The 25,840-nt window shown below is 33.4% G+C and overlaps 1 protein-coding gene across 1 annotated transcript; it reads right to left on the reverse strand.

Annotated features, from left to right (window-relative positions):
- Positions 1–6,135: 6,135 nt before the first annotated feature.
- LOC110375940 (uncharacterized) lies at positions 6,136–25,811 on the reverse strand. The gene is made up of 5 exons (XM_049849017.2): positions 25,676–25,811; positions 13,949–14,106; positions 11,774–11,973; positions 10,593–10,807; positions 6,136–6,358 (listed from the first exon to the last, which is right to left on the reverse strand). Exons 1-5 carry the CDS (start codon positions 25,742–25,744, stop codon positions 6,338–6,340), a joined length of 663 nt encoding a protein of 220 aa, XP_049704974.1. The 5' UTR covers positions 25,745–25,811; the 3' UTR covers positions 6,136–6,337.
- Positions 25,812–25,840: the final 29 nt, after the last annotated feature.

Genomic DNA, 25,840 nt, shown 5'->3' on the forward strand with positions numbered 1-25,840 from the left:
AAAAGTAAAATACTAACCGTATTATTCGTAGAACCTATGGATGAAAAATGGCTTATAATTTAGTTATTTCTGTTGCGTAGGCTATCAAGAATATATTTTTGGAAATGAAAAATATAGGTAACATGAATAGGTTCTGTAGTTTATAGGCTACATTAGTCATTCTCCAAAAGATTGTTATGATCATGTTTTCAGTTGATCGAGGGACTGAAATTGATTGCAGATAGGCAAAGAAATGAGGTTGTGGAAAAATAAATGTACAGGGCTGTTTAGGATATAGGAAAGTCAGTCTGGAATAAAATAAAACAAAGTCTGATTTACTTTGGCAATTCATTTATTTTGTTGTTAACAATTGAAATACTGCAATGGCTTAATTTGTACTCTTTAAAAAGCTTTTATCCCTTTGAAGACTTTGAACATATCTATACATCTTAGTTGAAAAGATTACCTCTAGTTATACTAGAGTCTAGAGGCTGCAATAATAATATAACATATTTAGTAACAGGCTAGGCAGATGATGAAATAAGGCTGAATCAAAGATTAGAAGATTATTTCAATAATAATGAAAATATTGACGATAAATGATAAAGAGGACAATATAATGGAGAACAAATAACATAAAATATAAGTTTAAGCTCCTTGCCAGCTATCTGGTAATCTGAGGTTCTTGACGATGTTTCTTTTCCAATTGTCCCAATCGTAGTACAGGCTTGGATCCGTGAAGACCTCGTAGGTAACGTTCTTCTTCTGAAAAGTTTAGCAAAAATAAACTTTATGGTGATGATTTACAGTTAGTTTTTTGTTGATCCCGTGAAGGGTTATTAAATTAAAGTTGTTTGATGTTATTCATTTTGACTTTTAACTTTTAGGTCATAGGGTTATTATTATTTCATGAAGATTTTAGTCCCAGTTAGGTTTTGAATCGTTTTAGTGTTTGGTACTTACCTCGAATTGTCTCACCACTGTTACATCATTTCCATGATTAGATCCAAAACCCAGTCATTGAGTAGATGTTGTTTCAGGAAACAATTATTATATCCCCGATCAGTTTTAATTAATAAACTCATGAAGAAGCCACAGTATGTAAGTTGGTTGTGTTACACCCTCGCACCACATCAGAGGTCAGGAGGTACATTTGAGAAAACTCTGATACCTACCCAGGTCTTGTCAGTTGAAAACAACTGATCGTTTAAATGTCATCATCATCCTCCGAGCCTTTTCCCAAACTATGTTGGGGTCGGCTTCCAGTCTAACCGGATTCAGCTGAGTACCAGTGCTTTACAAGAAGCGACTGCCTATCTGACCTCCTCAACCCAGTTACCCGGGCAACCCGATACCCCTTGGTTAGACTGGTGTCAGACTTACTGGCTTCTGACTACCCGTAACGACTGCCAAGGATGTTCAATGACAGCCGGGACCTACAGTTTAACGTGCCATCCGAAACACAGTCATTGGTGTCTAAGATATACTTAGAAAGTACATACAAACTTAGAAAAGTTGCATTGGTACTTGCCTGACCTGGGATCGAACCCGCGCCCTCATACTCGAGAGGTCGGTTCTTTGCCCACTAGGCCACCACGACTTACCTTTAATTGTAAAAGAAATCGTTTAAATGTAAAAGAAAGAAAAGTAAACAACAAAGAAGAAGTATTTTTAGAAAAAGTTCATTCAATAAAAAATATTAGTAAAACTATAGGCTGTAAAATTAACCGTAAAATCTCTGAGCAAATCTGACGTTTTCCAATACAGTTTGTTTTTAACGAGAAGCGATTTTTCGCTTCGGAAAGGTTAAAATTTTTTGTTCTGTATTTTGAAGTGCATAAGCCAGCTGCTACCAATGTTTGGAAGCAATTTTTTGCAGAAAGGTATTTTTTTCCACAGCGATTGAAAACTAAAAAAAATCTTTTTACATTCGTCTCGTTAGTAGAACCTACCTTATTCCATGACGAGGTCTTTCATGTTTCGGAAGGCACGTTGTATTGGTAGGATCCGGCTTTCATTTAGCCAGAAGCCAGACAGTTGACAATCAGACTATCACCGGTAGTACCGAGAAACCCAGGTAGCCAAGTGACCAGGATAGAGGAGGTCAGATAGACATTCGGTCCGTGGTAAAACCCTAGTACTCAGCTAAACGCAGTTAGACTAGAAGCCGACCCTAAGATACATGATAGAAGGCTACGTAGACGATGATGATTATTAATATATACCTAACAAAAAATAATATAACATTCTACTATTCCTCCATTTAATATCGTACGCTACAAAACGGTGCCATTTCCAGCACATTGGTTGAACATTTCGCGAAGATATCCAATAAATTGTTTTGACACATCGAACAAGTATGAAACAGAATTCAATTTATTTCCAATCAAATCTGTGTCCCTCGCTTTTGTTTCTTACGTATTGAATGATACAGTTTCTATGTTTCTATGTTTTTCTTGCTCTGTGAAGGTAATTTTGGGAATAAGATTTTCTAGAGAGCACTTTATTTGTTTAGTAGGTGTTGAAACTTTGAGAGACCTAAAATGTCACAGGCTTTCTTACGTATGTAGGTAAATATGGCACATATTTCTTTGGTAGTAGTAGTAGACTACGTTGAAGTTTTGGTAGAGTACTATAGTAATGACTGTAGCCAAAAAACATCGACCAAGCGTATCACTGGTGCCTCTCTAAAAGCTGGATTAGCCCATACTCATCGCGCTTTGCATGCATGATCGTGAGCGAAATATATCCCTACTAATATAAATGCGAAAGTAACCCTGTCTGTCTGTCTGTTACGCTTTCACGTCTAAACCACTGAACTGATTTTAATAAAATTTGCTACAGAGATAGAGTTGACCTTGAGAAAGAACATAGGATAGTTTTTATCCCGAACTTTTGAAGAGTTCTCTTGGAAATGCGATATAACCGAACTCAGTAAACACCGAAGTAAATATATAAAGTAGGTAACTGAGCTGTATAAACGAAGATCAAAATTACTTTGATAATCTTTCTTGGTAACTTAGAATAGTTGTTGGCGTTATCCTCTGTGAATATTATAACTAAAGATAATTAAGACTTTAATAACGAGGTGCTTATAATGTTTTACGATGAATTTTAAGCGCCTTTAACTTTTACTATAGCAAAGCACTGCTTTGTTACAGAAATAGATTTTTATATTAGGTGTTATTATTCTCACTGAAGAAAATTACCTATGCTTAGATAAAGAATTTTATATCTTAAGTTACTGTTACAGCCTTTTTATCGTCCCACTGGGCACAGGCCTCCTCTCACACGGAGAAGGATTGAGCATTAATCACCACGCTTGCTCAATGCGCGTTGGTGATTTCAGACTTTATAGTCCAGGTTTCCTCAAGATATTTTCCTTCACCTTTTTATCAGCCATTGGTGTCCAAGATATACTTGGAAAGTTGCATTGATACTTGCCTGACCTGGAATCGAATCACACCCTCATACTCGAGAGGTTGGTTCTTTACCATATATATACCTATACCTATACCATATAGCTATCTTAAGTATCAAGTTATTATAATGGAACAAAACAAAAGAATGGGTTAACGTACCTAGACAAAATTGTATTAGCATCGATTGGCAACAAAATTATACGAAGTGTGTTAAGGAATAATGAGAGTTTTATATGAGCTTCCTCATCCAGATACTTTGGGAATATTTTGTATAACTACCAATGTTTGTATTACTGTAAATACTTAAGTCAAGTCTGTGTTAATATTTGTATTTTATAGACTCATAGGATAAGTGGTACAATTAAGTTTTATTAAAGGTCTTTGATTTTATGCTTGGTCGTTTTTTTTTTTTTTTGTGGTGTTTTTATTTAGATACCTGTTCTTTGCTTATTCGGATTCACATTTGATCCATCTCAAATCTTAATGAGTAGACGTTTTTTCTACCAGCTAAAGTAATTAGATTAAAGCTACGACTTTCTTGCACCTTTTCTCTCAAACAAATGATTCATCTTAATTCAGTATTTATTTCTTATTTTTCCATACAATGACTTGTCAGCAGAATAAACAACCTTATACCTCTGGGCCCCGATTCTCCTAAGTTAATAATGTCAAAATCGAATAGAAATCGAATCGCAATATGATCGTAATAGCAGTTTTAACCATATCGGGCATTCTGCTACTAGTAAAAGACCAATCGTATTCGATTGACATTTGATTGGTGTGCGATTGGTCTGCTATTTTGATGATTTTGGTCTATACGGTAGTTTGCTGTACAATCATTTTGCAATCGTAAATCATTTGCAGACAAAATTATTCATTATTGAATGACAGAAAAGGATAAAAACGTTTATTTCAAAGAAAAAATAGCGGAATGCCACATACGCTTAAATCGTAATCGACTCGGGATTGGATATCAGTCGAATCGAGTCGAACGTCAATCGAATGGCGCTTAAGTAAAATTAGGAGAATCGGGCCCCTGAAAATAAAGTTCAGAACTAAAGGGCTTGTTATCGTCTTCATGTTGTGGCTACCTGATGCCTGCATATGGGTTACACGTGGTGACCATTTTGTTTTGCAATATGATAGAAAACAAGTGTACGTGTAATATTTGTATGATTTAGTGGACGATCAGTCGATACATACTTTGTATTTGTCAGTTGCTTCCTTAAAATATACGAAAGTAACAAAATGTAAGTAAAAAGTAAATAAAACTGTTTTAAAAGAATAAAACCTACTTCTATAAGTCTGACAAAAATATGTGACCCAAATATCTACCTACTTCTATTACTATAATAATTGCAGTCTATAGGTACTTACTACACAGTTTCGTGTAAGTAGTTGGTATGTTAATATAGCTCGCAGTCAAGGTTGATATCGATATGATTAATTTACTTATAGCCTCCCCAGTGTTGCTACCATAATACAAGATTACTGATTGTTTACCGCAGTTACACCGGCGTCTCGAGGGAACTACTGCCCATTAGCCGGATAATATACCTAAAGCCTGTCACCCGGAGATAGTGAAGCATTCGAACAGTGAAAGAATTTTTCAAATCAGTTCAGGGGCCCGATTCTCCTAATTATACTTAAGCATCATACAATTCACATTCGACTGCGATCCAATCACGACTCGATTACGATTGAAGCGTATGTGGCATTCCGCTATTTTTTCTTTTAAATAAACGTTTTAATCTTTTTCAATTCAATAATTTAGTCTGCTAAATCATTTATTTACGATTGCAATATGATTGTAGAGCAAACTACCGTATAGACCAAAATCACCAAAATAGCAGACCAATCGCAAACCAATCGAATGTCGTTGGAATACGATTGGATTTATATTAGTAGCAGAATGCCCGATATGGTTAAAACTGCTATTGCGATCATATTGCGATTCGATTTCTATTCAATTTTGACATTATTAACTTAGGAGAATCGGGGCCCTACTGGGTCAGGGAGCCTTTAGGACACAAACCTAGAATATTTCCTCTTTATCATATTATTAAGATTAGTTGCGTTAATAGGGTTAGGTACATTCAAAAACAAAAGTGTTAGTATTCATTCGTTTATTCCACAATAAATAATATTAGTACAATTAATGCAATTTTTTAAATAAATTATTATAATATTAATTGAGGCAAATGCTTAGTTATTTAAATGCGAAATTAGCATCATTGTACAAGTTAGTAAGTAAAACTAAAGTTAACATGATAATATATAAATAAATAGTGTTATTTACATTAATAATACGTGTACACTTAATTTAATAAAATGAAAAATAATAATAATAAAAGTTGACAAAATTGAGCTTTATTTTAATCTGATAAAACAGCAGACGGAATCTTTGCTCATTTTGTATGACTTATTTTGCGTAATATTTTTTTTTGCTTTTTTGATAAGTCATGATTATTTCTTTTTCATTTTTCTTTGGTACTTTTTGTCAACTTTTACATAAATAAAACCTATTACACTTTTTTATGCCTCACTCGCGTTTTGGTGGGTAATGCCATTTCACATACATAAGTACAATACTATGTTTTTTAAAACAGTTTGTGTAAATTCTGATGGCGTATTTTTTCTATAATAGATGTTACACGATTCTACAAAAAAGAAGGTTATTTTTTATTCTGTCTAGTGAGTTAACTCTCACGTATGAAACCACTGCTGATAAACTAGATATTTCATACACCTTCAGTACAGTCACACACAAAATCTCTTGACGATTTTTTCTTGTACTCTCCATTTTTTTGCAATTTTTTTCCAACTTTTTTTTTAACATTCCTAGCAATGAAATTGTGTAATAAGCCTCATTTTATGGTTATTTTGTTGAGGTAAGTATCGCCGTTACTCCATTCAGTGTCAGTCATCCAATTGACTTAGTCCTTTTTGACAATAGCCTGAAAAGTATTCGTACTTTAATTTCTTTTAACTTAAGTGTATTTATGTACTCTCATTAAAAGATTGTTACTCAGTTCCAAACGATTGTCTTGAATCGATTGACTGAAAAGAAATGGTATATTGATATTATTAGTTTTGTTATGTACAAATGTTACTGGGTTACTATGTAATATTATTAAAAACCAATCATAAATAAATACGAACAGTAAATAAATAAATTCAAATAATAAATAAATAAATGAATTTAGGAGTTATTGTAAATCTCAAGATATAAAACCGGCCAAGTGCGAGTCGGACTCGTGCACGAAGGGTTCCGTAAATTACAGTTAAATCAACCTATCTCAAAAACTATAAGAGATACTTTGATCAAACCAAAAATCGTTGAAAGAGTTAATTAGCATGCATCACCTCTATTTTTTTTAGAATTTTATACCCCGTAGTTATAAAAATAGAGGGGGGGGGACATACTTTTTACGACTTTGAGAGCTGATATCTCAAAAACCGTTCACTTTAAGAAAAATGTTTTTTAGAAAACTTTATATCATTTTAAAAGACCTTTCCATTGATACCCCACACAGGTATGTACATCGAAAAAAAAAATTTCATCCCTCAGTTACATGTATGGGGGGCCCCACCCCCAATTCTTTTTTTTACTATTTAGTGTCATATTTTTGTAGCGGTTCATACAACACATATTCCCATCAAATTTCATCACTGTAGTACTTATAGTTTCCGAGTAAATCGGCTGTGACAGACGGACAGACGGACATGACGAAACTATAAGGGTTCCGTTTTTGCCATTTTGGCTACGGAACCCTAAAAAAGATTAATTTTTTCAAACTTTAGCATGAAATGAAAATTAATCTACTAATAAAAGCTTATATGGGAAAAATAAATAATTAAATAAAACGTAAAATACACATTAAAAATAAATAAATAAAATTGGGCGATGTATTTACAAATAGTTATTATACCTACGATTAATAAAGTAAATCGGTTTGGTTGAAAACCTCATGCAATCTGTACAGTTATGTACACAAGTGTTAATAATTATTATTTCAGTACATTTTATTGATGATAATAAATTTTAATATTCAAAATGGACCATTGAAATGTACAGTTCCGTTTTGTGGTGACAATTTAACTTGTGAAATTTTATTGTAGGCTGATGTAATTTTAATGAAATATTCGAACTTATATCTGCAGATCACGGCATGTGGGTTATTGAAAAAATGATTTTAATGTGTTTTCTTTGCCCATTAGTGTAAAGAAATATATACAAATCGACTGAAATAACTTGAAAATTATTAGTTATTAACGTGTTATTAAAGTGTCCAAAGTGTGTTTTTTTACATTTCCAAGCGTAAGATATAGTAATAAAAAAAACTCTCAGAGCCGCCATCCAACTGTCAAAATCCTAATGTGTTATGACAGCCAATTACTGTTATCTAGATTTTGATTAAAAATCTTTCGAGATGGATCTGTTAACTTTCATCGTCACGTGCGTATTAAGATGGATAGGTTTTTATGATATTTTATGAAATTCTTAGAATCTTTAGTAATTTACTCATGGAAATAATTTAGCAAAAAAAATCTTTGGTTGTATACAATCAAGAATTGGTCATTACCTATGGTTTTAGTACTCAAATACGATATACATAATGAAAATGCCTTGAACTATTAAGTTACTAAGTAAATCTGTTTACTTACTTAAGTTGTTTTTGTCAGAAAAGCGTTTTAAAAAAATAGACGAATAATTGACAAAGCCTAGTGATTACCTATAGTCATATCATTTATTCGTGCTCGAAAACTCAACATTAACAAATATTAACTAAACATACACACAAACAATACATTTGCCTTCTTAAGCATATAATCCCCTTTTGTTCTGTTTCTCTAACTAAATGTTAAGTTTAACTATTAGCATAACGAGAACAAGAGCTTAGCAAGGCAACGTAAGAACGACAAACTTTAAGGAGAATTGTACCCTTTTTGTTTTAGAAGAAAACTTAACACTTTTCTTACACCTGTTTTGAATTAATGAGGGTTTTGGACATTGCACAGTTAGCTAAACATGGCATACTTTCTTTTTTTCAGGTAAGTCAAAATCACTGGTCTGAAACTGGTCAGATGACTAGTGATTAAAACCTACCTTTGTTCCTCCTGTAGCCCTTTGTGTACCAGGGCCGCTGTAACCCTATCGTATAAGCCTTTGGTTCTAAGGGGTCCTACTAACTTATCTACTATTTTGTGCCTTGATAAAAAGCTGAGTTCTAGTGATATACACACACTTCCTTGCCTAACATTGAACAATGTTGTTAAAATCTCAAAATGTCAGAAATATAATACTTATAGTTACATATAACATGGGTAGTGATTAAAGCTTCTGAATAATGACTCAGAAGCTACATCTTTTTCCTTTTGCTTATCAATTGCTATTTTTACTATCTTCTTATTAACAGTGTACAATATGCGCTTAAGGATCTTTATAATATTTTTGTAAACATTCATAAAAATTAAGACTACAGGTCAATTTGAATCGCCATACTCTTCATTCTGAATCAACGCGTACAAAGCCAGAATTCACTGCATACTTAGTAAAAATATTGAATATTCAATAAACGTATTTAATAAAAATCTACAAAATATTTCATAGCTTGCATCAGACATTGAATTCCGAGCCATTGAGCGCAAAGTCACGTAAAAATGAAAAAAAATCATCATTTTTTTTTAACTGACGTCTGAATTATACTTGGAGAATTTAACCAAATAGATACGTAACTCTTTCCAAAGCGCCGCTCATGTGCGTATAAAGGTACTACAGTGCACCTTTCCTGCTGACTACTATTCAAAGAAAACCCTTTATAGATTACGCATTCTAGAAAAGCATAATATCGTTTATTTAAGGCCATTACGGGCAATGCAAGAAAGTGTTTTTTTAATAAGCAAAATATTATCTAGTAGTGTTCAGGCGTGCATTGAATTTTACTTGTGTTTGTCAATTTTGTCGTGTATGTGATCGAAAAAGCATAAGTGAGCTATCACTATTGACTGCATTGGTTCGGCTCCCGTGTATTAATTGATAGATTTTATCGCATAGAGATTTGTACTGCTGGCGGTTCCAGTAAGTTAAGTGCTCTAAGGAATTATATTGAAAGTCAATTTAAATTCCTGTTTTGTTTTTACGGGCTATTTCTCTGACGGGGAATGTAGACTTTTGATACCGTTTTATATTGGAAATGAGTATTTCTAGAAATAGTTTTAATCTCGATCAAATAAAATACATAATTTTCTATTCGTTTCATTTTAGAGTGAGAGAAAGTTTGGCAATTATATCGAAAATTGAGTGTTATTTGTAAAAGTATTTTGTGAATAAGTGTACTCGTTTCTTTATCTTTTTATACACATAATTTATGGTCGGCACAAAAAAATAAACATACCTACGTCAAGTTTTTTTACAGACACTTTTGAAATAACAATTTGAATAATTTTTACAACGAATTTTAATTTTTCAAATTACCAACGTTTTCCGGCTACCTGACTCATGAGAAATTAAAAATGAAAAGGGTAATCAGTCTTACATTTAAAAATTAATTACGCTTCCCTTTTTGTGAGAATTCAAAATTGCTCTAATTTTTAATACAAAGGTACCCTGTAACTGTGGAATGTGAGTAATTGATGAATTAATACGAAAATCAAATGAAAGAAAGGTTCTTTTTTTATACTACCTATTGGCTATGCATTTAGATTTAGGATAGAGATCGACATTTTTTTTAAACTGCTCATTTCGTTATTGTGAAATGTAGGAGAGCATTACCATATTTTAAAATTAGTAAAAATAATGTTTCACAAACAACATTTCTGTGCAAATCATGCATGTGACAAATGTGGTACAAAAATGTGGTGTACATGCAAAACCTTTTTCATGCATCATATTATATTTTTATGTATCAATACCCTTGTTTATTTTTGTTTCACTCTGTAGAAAATGCAAGAAGTGCATTTCAGTCATTTAATAAAATGAATTTGAGAATCGAACTCAATAGTCTTTTTAATTTACAAAATACCTTGTCATTCCATTTCATCATCATGCATAAAATTCTTATTTCACTCATGCAGTATCATGCAATCAAAACAAAAAAACAAAACAAAGTCGGAAAACTAAACAAAAACAAAAAAGAGTCACTCCAAAAACTTTAATCATGCAACATGCTATATGATCTAGTCTGTCACCTGAGAAGAGAATAGCTTCTTCAGTCCAATAATGGTTGACAATAACAGGGCTATCTTCGAAATCAGCAGGGCCTTTCCGACCATGAGGGCTAAGACCTTAAAAGTCAGGGCTCCGAAGAGACCGAACTTCAATGCGGCTAATGCTAGGACTGGCCCGAATGGCTTCTGACGGCCTCTGCCGCTTTCATATACTTTTGGTGGTTTCATGGATACACCTGGAATTAAAAAATATATATTAAGAAACCAGTAAGTCTGACAACCAGTCTTATCTAGGAGTATTGGGTTGGCCGAGGTCAGATAGGCAGTCGCTCCTTGTAAAAAACTGGTACTCAGCTGCATCTGATTAGACTGGAAGCCAAGATAATTGGGAAAAGGCTAGCCAGATGATGATAAATGTTGGTAAATAATTGCCTGGACATTACACAAGTTTACTATAAATACAGGGCTTTATCCTTAGGGATTCTCTGTCCCAAGTAATCTACTAAGGTTGAATCAATTGCAATATATTTATTTCAAAGGTATAAATTACAAAACAATTGCCTTTCAAATTGACATTAAGATAAATGGGCAGTTTTACTTGATAGGTCATTTTACACCCATTTGGTGAGAATTAACATAGCTTGGTATATTTGGGCTAGTATTTTATGCCTTAGTAGTAACTATAATTAGTAATTATTTTAAGACTTTAGCCACTACAGGCTCAATTATAAGTGTTATCTACACTTCAAAAACGCATACCCGATGAAGTTATTATATTTTTGAACCATTCCACATCAGACCAGATAACATTTTCCATGCTTTGGAAATTTCACAGCTTTAATGCTCAACTTAAGACAAAGTTTATTTATTTATTAAAGGGTTTACTAACAGCTTCTGTGTAGAAAGTTGTGACGTAGGTACTATTAGAGATAGGGCTCCCTCGAGATCCTAGTACGTATTTTTGAAAATAGGAAAAACTAAAGATAAGAAGTCATTAATTAATTCTCATTTTCCTTTCACAGGTATGCTGAAAGAAATGTCTTTAGAAATAAGCATTACCTTTGTTAATTCTTTCTTTCCTGTCATCTTTCCTATTATGTGTGTGTACAAAAATTTGTGAATAAATAAATAAAGTAGTCAGAGTAGAAGAACTGACCAAACATTATAAACCTTAACATTATCTTCAGCTTCATGAAACTTACCAACACCAAGGCTTCCATCCTTCTCCTGTTTACCAGAAATGACGAGGTCAGCGTCATTCAGCAGCCGGTACCTCAAGGACCGTGAGCTGACGAAGTACCACAGCTTGTCCATGATCAGCTGCTGAGCCTGGTCTTCTAATGATGTACCGGCTCTGGCGAGGGTTTCTGATTTGATGGGGATTTCTGCTGCGGCACCGTGGCTGGAAGTTTTGTTAGAATTTGTTAGTTTTTCAATTGTCTGTTGATTATTTTTTGAAAACATACTTCAACGTTCAAAAATATTTTTTTCTGAATTGCGTACGGCAGAGATGAGAATGTTAAGAGAAATATGTGGTGTTTCGCGGCTGTCATGGTATAGGCATGTGATGCGGAGGAATGAGAGTCATGTTGTGAGGTACGGTAATGAGTATGAACGTGGACGGATATAGTGGAAGAGGAAGACCAAAGAAACGATGGATGGATTATATGAAAGTAGATATGGTAAGAAAGAATGTAACTTGTGAGTTGACGGCAGATAGAAGAGTATGGAAAGAGAAAACATACTGCGCCGACCCCAAATAAAATTGGGATAAGGGCAGGAGGATGATGATGATGAGCATGCGCATGGGTGCTTACTTAAGTACCGAAGCGATATTGAGCATTTCTTTGTATGTAGGTATCACGAAGAGTTGGGTTCTTTCAATATACAATTATCAACTAAACGACTACCGATACAGTTTTTACATGGAAAATTTTTAAAAAAAGTGGGCTATAAAATATAAAAAAGCTACAAAACTCTTGTAACACTGATCATTCAACCAATCCCGAAACAGTTTGCCGTACTTTAGGATAAAAAGTTTTTCATTAATGACGGAATAAATTACGGGCTTATGCTTTCAAACCTTTTTGGTAACAACCCAAGAGTTTAGGGACATGGAGAACAAAATAGGTAGCGGAGGTGCCACAACGGCAAATAGCCTAAGAAAGTAGCGCTCCAAAATCTAGGCGAGCGGGGAACTAGGAACGTTACTGTTTTCGCCCTTATACGCTTTCTTTGTACCCGATCATTTTTTGTAATATCAAAAATCGTTGACAAAGATCTCAAAGAACCCGAACGCCTCCTTACTTCATTAGTAATTGGTCGTTTTAGTCATGTCCACTGTCTGACCTGGAAGAAGGCGCCTGATTTATCTACATTATGGCATATCCGGTCATCTTTCCTTATTCCGTTGTTAAGGGATTGTAAACATTGTTCGTACATATTTCATTTCTGTCCAACTACCCCTTTTTAATTTATGAGTAGAGTCGAAACTTCTTTCTTGTTTTTATCGTTGCTTGGTCAGGATAATTTGTTTGGTAAAAAGGGGTTTGAGAAGAATATTGAATGCCACTAAGATTATAAGAAAGTTTGTGGGTTTGGATGTTTGTTCGTATGATTTAACATCTGAACGTAGGTACATTGACAAATCTTAGCAGTACATTATTATAGCTATATACATATAAATCGAAATAACGTTCTTTTACACAGACTGCCACGACAAAACTACTGAAACTATTTAATTTAAAAATGCACAGATAGTCTAGATCTCGAGAAAACCCAGGTTGTGCTTATTTTTATCCGGGAGAAAAAGGTCTGCGTCAGGACCGCCGGCACAAATCACCGATCCTTTCGAAATACATATAGAGACTACCTAATTGGTACCAGCTATCATTAGTTGCTACCAATTGCTACCCTCGTGGTTTTGAAGATATTCAGCATCCTAAGGTGACAGCCATTCTGATATCAGGATGGCTGTCACTTTTCCCAGTATGAAGAAACCGCGCAAAAGTATTGAGTTTTTTTTCACCCAGAGTTGCTACCTAATTGCTAGGTAGGCCCCTCAGGCAGGATGCAAGTAAAAGCGCAAAGAATAGTTACACTACTTATAACTCAACACTGAACCGATTTGGCTGCAAGAAGAGCTAGAGCAGACCCGGAGACGGGACACATGACCTCTCAGGAGTCAAGCATTAAAAAACGCAGCGGCACCAAAATTTGCGCATTCGAAAAGTTTGTCGGATCGTAAGGAAGGCACTCACAAAGTCTTAAATGTATATGTATCAAAAAAAAATTGTTCGCTGGCCTGGGGACTATTACCTAGGGACACGAGTGGAACCACAAGGAACATTTAGTAAACTATAGTATAAGGGTCTCACCTCTCATCAACAATCATGACATCTTCCCCGAGCTGGAAGGAGGCTGCTCTGAGCATCCGATCCACGTAGCCCACCAGCTCGATGGCGATACACGAGGATGTCTCCCGTTGAACACATTTGTTGGTCAGGCCTCGCTTTAGAATCTCTTCTGGGGATTTCTGGAACAGAAGGTTAGAGAAGATTAGTTGAATGGTTATCTATGAATAGCTTTCGGTAGCTGTTTCCCTCGCGATCCCGTGCGAATTACATTGCGCATCCGGATAAAAGTCGTGAATAACCTTCCTCGACACATAGACTATGGGCTCACAAAATTTTCAGTATCAGAATCGTTAGGTATCTTGTTCCTGTGGAATAGCATATTCAGGCTTACAAACTAATTCTTCAGCTTTGTAAAATTATCTTTATGATATAACTTCATACAGGTTCAACGATGTCTGTTGTATTGTTATATTCAACAATTATTATTTTACAATCTCCCAAACTATACCTCGTTATAACACATAAAGAGACAAACAAAGTACTCCATTTGCAATAATTTAGTTCGAAATAAATCACAATACATTGAAATAAAAAAAAATACACATAGGTGCTCAAAAATAAAAGCTGGTATAAATGAATTGTACAATATTCTTTTTGAGGGATTTAGGATTATGCTTTTGAGTCCACTGTGTGTGGCTGTATTGCACTAAAAATATACTTAAACAAAAAATGCCAAACATGCATATTTTAGGCATTCATAAAGGCCAAAATATATAATGATCATCATTATCCGCCTATTAGCCTTTATGATAGGTTGGTTTCCAGTTTGAATGGATGCTAGTTTAAATGGAGCGACTGCCTATCTTAATCAATAATGTTTTTAAGTAATTAATAAAAGTGCACTATGCTCTGTTCCTCACAACCCAGTAACCAGCTTCACCTTATGATCGATCCACTCGTGGTTGTTACTTTTTTACGAACGAAATAATCAAATGGGTATATATAAATAACCTACAAAACAATCTGAAATATGGCAAAAATAATTTAGTTCCACATAATCCATTATTTTGATAAACTGCACATACGTAACGATCATAGCACTAATCATTTATTACGTTTTTCTTATAGATTTATCTCTCCGCTTTCTTTATTTTTGTTCAATATTAGTTTTTCGCGATGTTTTCCTTCATAGATTGAACGTTGGTATGATTTGCTACAGAAATAACATTATTAGAGGTATTAAATGGTATATACCATTGACCTTTTGGCATATAAATAGGCTTAATACATTATCATATACTTTATTATGCACTGGGTAATTTTGATACATAATATAAGATTAAATATAATCATATATGGTATCCTAAAGTTTTGGTACCTACTTCTTTCATACAAACACATAAATCTATTCGTAGTTTCTGTGGTTAGAAAAGCAGCTTTTGAACTAATGGAACATTATTTATTTTCCAAATGAATGGAAAGTACAGAAACTGCTTAAGTAGGAATTGAAAGTGAGTGATATATTTCTAGAAAACATAATAAATCTAGTCGAAAAATAACCAGCCTATTTTACTGACTAGAACTTAATTTATTTTCCGTCTTTGTGATCCCTAAAAATAATATCTAAATGTTAAAACTAAGTCGATTTGGAATGTTATATTTAAAATCAAAACATACAATAAAATTATTGACCATGATAAGCATAACCATTTTGACTTAAAAGTGAAAAAAAAAAATTGAAGTAACAGCGTTTAAAGTTCAACAACAATTTAATAAAATGCTTCTTTTTAGTTTTAAATTTTTATATTAAACAAAGCATGATTTTTCAATATTATTATATGTAAAAGTTGATAAATGTGTCCAATATTAGTCTACTCTTGATTAGATACATTTGTGAAGTTGAAAGTTTCTTACAGTTTTGATTTGATCTCAATCAAATACATACCTACCAATAAAGATTGACTGATCTGTAATATATTTTTTTCTATGTTTTTCAAATAATACCTATCATTATAAAATCATCAAAATAACACATGTAAATTAGGTATCTAAATTGTTTTAGTTGTCAATAGTCAAACCACAAAAACAATAAATATCTGATTTACATTGCAAAAATAATTTGTAAAACCGGCGGTATTGATGTGGTTAAATTAAAAGCTTTTATAATATTTCTAATTATCATTGTACTCTTATTTGAATTAATTTGCTTAGCGAGTATGAAATCATTCGTTGTTGCCTGCGGGTTTACAGTATTCCAAGAAAAAAGTAACTTTTCCAATACTTAAGTTAACTAAATCCGAAAGATACTTTTCAATCGGAGAATTAAGTAATTTCTGAGACGAAAAACCAAACAATTTCTTAAATATAAATATTATATTAACAACATAAGTGGTATTAAGTACTTATCAAAACACTATAATTCCTACCACATTACACAACAGATTATAGTCTAAATTGTAATACAACTATAAACCTCAAATTCACATTCACAATGTCCCTATTTTGGACTAAAACAACAACATCAGAAGCCTTGTACAGAATTTGAAACGTCAAAGTTCTGAAAACTGATGGAAATCGGTACAATAATCCGGATTCAGCCTTTAAAACCTCCGGCAGGATATTGTGAAGCTGAAATAGTTTGGACAAAGCCCGGGTAGACCAAGAGCCTGGTACTACTAGGCTTTCGTTACTTTGATATATTGCTGTCCTAGAAAAAGTGTTCCATATTGACGTAAATTTTAATTTAAATTGAGACATAATACAAAAAAACATAGGTTAGGTTAGAGTGTATTTCGATAATCGATCTATAATTTTTTTGCGATTAGAAACTGAATTTTGACATGAGCTTTATATAAATTATGTCAAATTTCAGTCTCAATTGGTTATTGAAATCCGCAGTTTATGATTTTTTAAATATATTCCAAAGAAAATGTATAATTTCAGTCAGTCAAACTTCGATTAACTTATGCGGCCGTTCCCAATATTCTACCTACAACATGTTCATACTCACTGTGAGATAGATGCATTCACAAAGTTTTATCTCTATTTAAAATAACTAATGTATTACAGTCGCTGGCTCTCTTGCTAAAAAGGGAGGTTTAAGGATTTTGATTGAATAATTTAAAAGCAACCGTCCGTGGGGAACCAAAAGTTATTTTCGAACACATTTTGTTTACAAAATCATCAAGTTTATTTAGATATTCTGTTTGTGGTTAGTGTTAAATGCGTATTCTTTTGTAAAACTATAGTATGCAAGCGGATGGAGCTAAAATATTAAATTTTTATGGATAGATTTTATGCTTCTACCGTCATGCTATAACTGGGTACTAGACATGTCCATATTTTTGCTTTGATGCAAGCTCCATTAGGTGGCGTTTTTACTACCTATATTAACAAAAGAACAAAAACAAAAGAGCATCCTTTCATAGTTTTCTAGTACTAGGTTTAGAATTTTTGAGAACGCAGAAGAATAACGAAAAGCTTATGTTTTCCTTAAAATAATTTGACTGGGTGGAAATAAAATCACCATAATGCACAGGTCCATACTTACGTAGCAATAGCTCAAAAATATTTTCCCGTATATGTATTACCATAATAATATTACCCATTTCCCTTCTACCATAGTTTATCTATTTATTTTCCTAAAAACCTCTAAAACTGACTAATAATTTCACCTCTTTCAATAAACTTACATATGTATATATTTCATATATATTCATTCATAACTGCCTCTTGAAACAATATGGACGTACGTTTCAATAAATTACACTTTCAAATACACAACTGACATTTTCTTCCTCTTCTCAGTAAAACAACACAAGAAGTAGATTAATGTGAGTTTTTTAAGATCATCTTAACTGTTGGTAATTGTCGTGATTATCATACAATGGTTTGACGACATTGTCACTTGTTAGAATGAAAGTAGCTGTTAATGCGATGTTTAAGCGTTGATTTATTAATTCATTTTAATTTGCTTGAAATGTTTTGAATTTTTGGTATTTTAGACCAGATTAATAAATATGTAGGTGAGATGAAAAAAAAAAACAAAAGATAAATTAGTGACTCCTTTCTGAGTCTTGTTAGTCTTAGTGGATTTTAAGGTTAAGTACACTAATTTAGCTTCTGCCTTTAGTTTGCCCGCGTCCTGATAGAACTACTTAGCGCATATGGATAAAAGGGAGACTAGTCTTGCAGGATAAATGGGATACGGTAAGAATTTTTAAATCAGATATTATCCTGTTCAAGCAAGCAATAACTTTTCAGCAATTTTAATTTTAGGAAGAAGTTATTAAAATGTACCGCCTGTATAACATATGGAATGCTAATAAAGAATCCAGTATTAAGTTTTAAGCCAACAGCTTCAAAAAGTTAGTTAAGTTTTTCGCTATAAAATCTCTTATTAGCAGCGTAATTAAATTCCAAATGAAACTTGGAAACACTTATAAAAGATGTCATAGACAGCTGCTATTTAAAATATATAAGTCCTTAATTTTGAAATTACTTAAAATAGGCGTAGCTTAACCAAAAGCTACTTTTTACCGACAAAATAAGGGTCTGGGTCCGAAATTATGACCTTTATCTGTTTTTTATAGACCCTTTTATTCAAGGTCTTACAATTTAATAGTACGAACGCTTTGCATAATTCCCTTGTCCCTTATTTTCATGGAATACAAGAAGGGATGAAAGGGAATTTAGAACGATTCTGTGTATTTTAATCTACAAAGACACGTGTTGAAATATTGCTTCTTTTGTGTAAGAGAAAGAGAAAAATAATGAGATTTTTTATTGCTGAAGATTTACGTAATATATCTTAATTAATTATTTCACACCCCAAGGAAACTCTCATAATCAGCAGGTAAAAACTTCTAAAAATCATCTTTACTAATATAGTAAAGAGGGAACGTATTTTTATTTGTTTGTACCCTAAAAGCTCAGAAGCTACTGAACCGATTTGAAAAATTCTTTCACTTTTGGAAAGGCACATTTTTCTAGAATACTTAACATATACAATATTTTATCCCGGTGCGGGAAGTAAGTACTACTGCAAAAAATCTTCTAGTATAAAATAAAATAAACATGTCACTGTCGTTCAAAGAAACCTTACCCCAAAAAAAAAAAACGCCCCACAAAATAAAAATAAAGTCTCCCACAGACATACCCTTAACAGCTGGTTCTATTCACACGGCTACACCACTGGCCTACTTTCCTGACAATTGATACCTTATATCCAATGACGGAGCCCAAGGTACGGGGGAAAGCGACTTTCGATGCTGGTTTGTTTTTAATTACATACCTATGAGTCTAGTGGGTTAATTGGAGAGGGGTGAGATGGTATGCAAAATATGAACCAGTTTTTATATTGTGTATCGGGTTGAAAGCTGTTCCTTGAAAAACACTGATACTCTGCTGTATCCGGTAAAAATTGAAGCCGACCAGAAAAATGTTGGGAAAAGGCTAGGCAGATAATATTTTTGTAGCTGTTAGTACCTACTGTTTTCATTAGGGATAAATAGAAAAGGAACAACTAAAATAATGAATGCGATAGTTAGTAAAGATGTATGAATATTTGTTGCTCTTGCATGCTTTTAGTACCGGATGAATAGTGATGAAAGTTGTTAGTAATACGTATTATTATAGTTTAGGTACATTACATTTTTGCATGCATGCTACTTTTTATACACGTGTGAAAAATGGCTCTCCACGAGGCAATACTACGGGCAATATTAAGACACACATTTTCAAATGTATGCTTTTATTTTGCTCTTGACAAAATCATACCGCTAAAACACATTTTCCTATCTACATAATCACACAATCTACATAATAATTTACTTTAAATTCCCAAAAAAAAAATATCTACCTACTAAATACTAAATCCTACTAAATAAAATCGCTCCCCGCTCACAACTTACAAACTCATCAAACAATGTTAATGAAACTTGGATATCGACGGCGACTCGTTGATAATTACAGCGACAAGTGAAAACGTAATTATAAAGTTCCGATGTTTAACCACGGGTTAGTTACCAACAGTTATCCAAAGAAGAATTATGGATCGAGATTAATGTTGATCGCTTTTCTTAATGTTAGTAAGTTTTTAGCAGTTTAGACGTCTTTAACTCATCATCTGATTAGACTTTAACCAACAATGTAAAGTCAGTTTCTAGTCTAAAGGAATGCCAGTGTTCTACATGGAACGACTGCCTATTCGACCTCCTCAGCCCAGTTATTTGGCCCACCCTATATCCTTAGTAAGACGAGCTGTCAGAGGTGGCTTGTAACTTCGTAACGATTGACGAAAAGATGGCCAAATGACAGCTTAGAGAGCTCATTTAAGGCTGAGGAAATACGGAGAACTTTGTTATGAAAAGATGGTCACACCTTCACGAATATACCGTGCCAAGCATTGTTTAACTTTATGATCGATTGTAGCTGTTACTTAGCCACGAACTCATCATTTTCATCACCAGTTTTTTCTCAATCCATTATAATCAAACACCTTATAATTCGATCAAAAGGTAATCGGACCCTTCCGAACCATTGAAAACCTTAAGTAATTCAAATCTGAATGCCCAATGTCAACTTAAACTTAGTACTAACTTAAGTTAGAATTTCCAAGTAACCAATGGACAGCAAAGGCGTCACTTATCTAACGTTTCTTGATAGTTTATGTAATCTAGCGGTCCTTTGATTGAAGTTTCAATTCAATTAGAAGATTGAATTGAACTAAGATAAGGCCTGCCTCACTTCGGCATAATAATATTTAAGAATTTGTGAAGAAATCTGTCGTCTATTCTTCTTATCGAGTGAACTGCAGATTTAATCACCTAATAAATCCCAGTGTCAGAGTTTTCTCAAATCCGTTTGACAGCCTCTGACGTGGAATTGTAACAACGACTGCTACTGAGTAGCATTCAGGGACGCCGGCTTTACATGCCCTCCCAAACACCGGGATGTATTATGTCTCACTTCGCTCATAACAAAAGATTTATTAACTTCGGCACCCCAAATATCATTTCTTAAAAGTCGGTTACCCTAAGGCACAATAAATAAAAAAACAATTAACACAAAATCGCATTTAAGTGACTTATCTTTTATCAAAGACAATTGCCATTGAAGCTTAAACCGCGCCTTAGGATATGTCTTTGTACAAAATAGATCTAATTTCCGTATTTCACTGAGGGTATTTTAGTATAAATAAATATCTTTAACTTGGCTTTAGGGATCATAAATATACAAGGTTTCTTTGTTATCGTAGTAGGTACATTAGGAAAACAAGATATAGGAATAGTATTTTAGCTCAGATTCTGTAGCATACGGTTTCAGATACACAAAGGGGTTTGTGTATGTGAAATATCTGGGTATTTGTTGTGGTTTTATGTACTTGAATTCTAACAGTATCTACTTCTTCTCTTCTTCTTCGCGAGTCGATGGCAAACTTAAATTTTTGAGGCCCAATATTTCGCTACGCATACGGCATTGTCAGTAGCGTTATAGAGGTCATCCACTATGCAGCTGTCGGGGCATAGTGGGCAGCATAAAAGGTGCCGCATGGTTTGTGGTATGGGTATCTACTGTAGTATTTGGAGTTAAACTGATATCAGACGTCTATTATGAAGTCCAAAGTTTGTGCTTTTGTTTCCAATTTTGAATAGCATTCGTTTGCTACATCTTATTATGAAAACATTTCAACGCATTTTTATTAAAGTTGACACTACTTAATACACGTAGATTATTAGGTATTTTGAAAATGTGAAGCTTAATGTAGTTTCTGCCTATGTGCATAAAGCTCTGACTACAAAAGACTACAAAAAAACAGCTTGTATAACTATGTACCTATCAAGATTTATTATCAAAACAAACCAAATTGTAGCAAGTAATCATAATAAAAGATGTCATAACTAATGATAGTGCTAATATAATAATATTAAGCACTTTTAGCAGTGCCCATAAAGTGGCTCTAAGTAGAGAAATTACATTAAAAGCTGTAGGTAATCATTATTAATATAAATTATAGCATTTTATTGAAGAATGTTGTAATGGATGCCCTTTATTTGTCATTTTAGAACACCTTGTAGAAATAGTTAAGAAAAAAATGCTTTTAAGTTACATAAAAATAGCTGCGCATTAAAATGCAATTAGCAAAACCCTTCAATTGTCTTCAGGTTTCTTTTTTCTGGCATATTTTGTCTGCGGTTAAATTAGGCATCAGTAAAAATATCATATCTGATTGGTCTTGTCTGTTGTCGCTGTAGACACAGTATACTTATCACTGTCTAGCTTTTTCCCAACTATGTTAGGGTCGGCTTCCAGTCTAACCTGAAGCAAGATGATCACCAGTGTTTTACATGTAGCGACTACCTATTTGACCTCCTCAACCCAGTTACCCCAGCAAAATTATCCCTTCGAAAAGGCAGTGTCCCTTGACATACGCAACAAGAACGAGAAAAGCCGTTTTACACGTAGAATTTTGAACAATAGTTAATCATTGTTAGATACAATTCAGCAACTTAACTTAGCAGGTAACTAATTAGTTACGACTAACTGTTTGACTAATATACATGGCTGAGATGTGATGCGAGTAGTTAACAGTAACTTCAATTAAAACACGCGTAACTAGAGTCCGTTATGTTACACACAGATGTTTAAGTTGGTTGACTTGTTGGCCAACATTTTGTCGGTTTGTCTGACTTAAAGGTGTTAGTGTATTTAGATGTTTGCTTTAAACTGGTGTAAGTAGGTTTGTTTATATTTATAAACAAACCAAAATATCCAAAATCATGTGCAAATCATGACTTAATGAGCGCATCCGGCCGTGCTCTCGCTGTGGCGGAATATTGGGCTGACATAGTGTAGTCTCATATGACATGTCATCGACTCGAAGGAAGAAGAAGAATGTGCAAAGTAAGTGTGGTTGAAAATTAAAATTTATATTTTTTTTGTAAAAGACAATTTTATTTCATGTTATTTTAATTTTATAGTATCTTAACTATCAATTATAGTTCAATATAGGAGCTAGGTAAACAAACCAAAATAATAAATAATAAAACATTTTTTAACAAAAAGGATAATGATATATATTTTTGAACTGTTTCTATGTACCCACATAAATATTTTCTAAGCAACATATTACAAGCTTAGAATAGACACGAGTACAATAACAGACATATCATATTTTATGTTAACAATTTACGTTTCATATCAAAAGAGTTTATTCACGGACAAATATATTGTTAAGTCCTATAAATTAGGAATATTTTTGAAAAGCTGTGATAAATCTATCGTTTGGGGAATATATTTATTTATATTATTTTCTATAGTAATTGTGAAGAATATTATTTTGAGTATATAATAATTAAATACTTAGGTATATTCCAGATGTTTAAATTTAACATTTAGAAAACTTTTGCAAACTAAATCACAAACAAACAACCATTGACCGATTCACGACTTGGTGTAACATGAAAACCTTTCATGTCAATATAATTTATTGCTTTTACTTTTTAACTTAGATTATTCTATTGTCACTCAGCTGGCTAGTCTTCTATCGTCATCTCAGCCATAGGACGTCCACTGCTGACCATAGGCCTCCCCCTTAGATCTCCACAGATACCTGTTGGAAGCGACTAGTGTTTAAAGTAAATTAGTTATGACCGCCTACTACAGCCATTGTTATTGGCCATTGGCCATCCGAAGCCGAAAATCGATCTCAGTGGCGTGCGTTGGAGAGGCCTATGTCCAGCAGTGGGCTGCGATAGGCTGATGATGATGATGATGATGATTGGCCGTCCTTCCCACCCGTATATCACACTATAATGCGCCATAACAATTCAAAGGAAATTCATAAGCGTTGCGTGAACGCACTCAAGTGTACCAGAGCACCGCTTTCAGTCAAATACCGATAATCTTGATTTGTAGGCATGCATGTGATAATTAACTATATTGCCCAGTTAGCTTTCCACACTTTTTTACGCGTTAAACGACAATCTGTTTTAATTGGGTGGGTTTTATTGATTAATTGCCTGTTCTGTTGGATAAAAACTTCTCTACTTCAATGGTTGTCATTTGAACATAGCCAGTAAGTCTGATAACCAGTCTTACCTGGAGGTATTGAGTTGTAGGGTAGCTGGGTTGAGGACTGAATTGTAAAATACAGATACCTACTCAGCTGCATCTGGGAAGACTGGAAGCTTAGGAAAAGGCTAGGGAAGTGATGTTCTGGAGCTGTGGAGTCAGGGATAGGTACTAAGATCTCCTCACAAATAACACTTGAGAGCAAACTGCGCTCAAAGAGATTAATATCGGCGTAAATACGAATAAGTGTATATTGTGTATTATATTTGTTCTCCAATAATCCTTACTAACATAACTAATCCAAAATTCTCTCTTTTTGTCTGTATGTCACGCTTTTACCAAAACTCATTTAAATTAATTTTAGTTCACAGAATAGATACTCTTGAGTTGGATGCAAGCTACTTTTAATTCTGCTACAAGAAATTGTTCTCTTCAGCCACTGGTAAAACCGCGGGTAACAGTTAGTATACAATACTTGCAGATTATCCATATTTACTTGAGTTATGAAAAATCCTTTTTCCGATAGATATGAGTATGAGGATTAAACGAGTAGCGATAAAATATTCAGTTCAGATATAATTTAAATGTGTGTCTGATATCTGAATGTATGTAGGTATTATGATTTTCCATTGAATTTTGTATTTAGGGAGATATTGTATTTTGCACACTACAAGCAATTTTAGTCGGCCAATTATTTGATCGGGATCATAAATCAGTATCGATATGGATGGTTATGCTGCTTATAACCATTAGGTATCAAACGAAGTAAAAAGTTTGATTGGATTAACGATAGCCTTCAAAATAAACTTTCTGCCTACGGTTTAGCCTGTAGTATGAGTTCATCATATGACTATCATCATCATCATCAAGAGGCCATTATCATCTCCCGAGCCTCTTCACCCACGGGCCACGTTAGCTGCCGTCAGCACACACACGATAAGAAAACAAAACGGTTTATACACATCAACAGTAAAATTGACGATTTTTTCGGCCATATTGTGCTAACATTTAGTAAATGAATCGATATTTTTAATAAGACTTTTTTATAATTAACAATTATTGTTTGTATATGACTTTTTAAAAGTTCTTCATTAATATAAGTAATAAAATTATCGTAAGTTCGACAACAGCGACAGAAATAATTTTTAATTGTCTTTCCAATTAATTGATTCCATTAGTAAAATTGTGACTTCTCATTTATTCGGAAATCCGAATCAAAGGAAATTGAGAGGCGCTGATTACTTTCATTTAAATGATGTGAAGTATGAATAATTCATTTATTTTCAATAAGTACCGGCAACGTTAATTCGAAGTATCCTATTAATTGATTAATATTGTAAAGCTCAGTAAAAGAGCATTCGATAAATTAATGAAATCATTGTAATTCGATTATTTGTGATAAATTAATATGATTTAATTAGTTCGAGACTTCACAGTTTTATATAAGATAATAAAATATATTCATCAAAAGATTCACAATATATAATAGGTAAAAAACCATGTAAAAGTTATGTATCTGCGTAATCAAGAGAAGTAAAAGACAAGAAACTTATAAAAAAATGAACATCACACATCTTTAAAAAAAACTAGTGAAAAATTCCAAATGATTAATTAACAGCAATTAAGAAAACTTCACACACTTTATCGATACAAAAAAAAACAACAATTTCTCACCTCTTTATCGATTTCACTCGCTCTCACGATACCGAAAATTAGGACCGCTAATAGGTACGCGCTCTTCATTTTATCGATATATTTATAGTCTTTTCACTTCACTAACACAATTTCTGTCGATATTTCAATTGGTACGCGCATATAGCAAATGCTTGAAACTCTGAT

The sequence above is a fragment of the Helicoverpa armigera genome, chromosome 21 (genome assembly GCF_030705265.1).
Source record: "Helicoverpa armigera isolate CAAS_96S chromosome 21, ASM3070526v1, whole genome shotgun sequence".
Lineage (NCBI taxonomy): Eukaryota > Metazoa > Arthropoda > Insecta > Lepidoptera > Noctuidae > Helicoverpa > Helicoverpa armigera.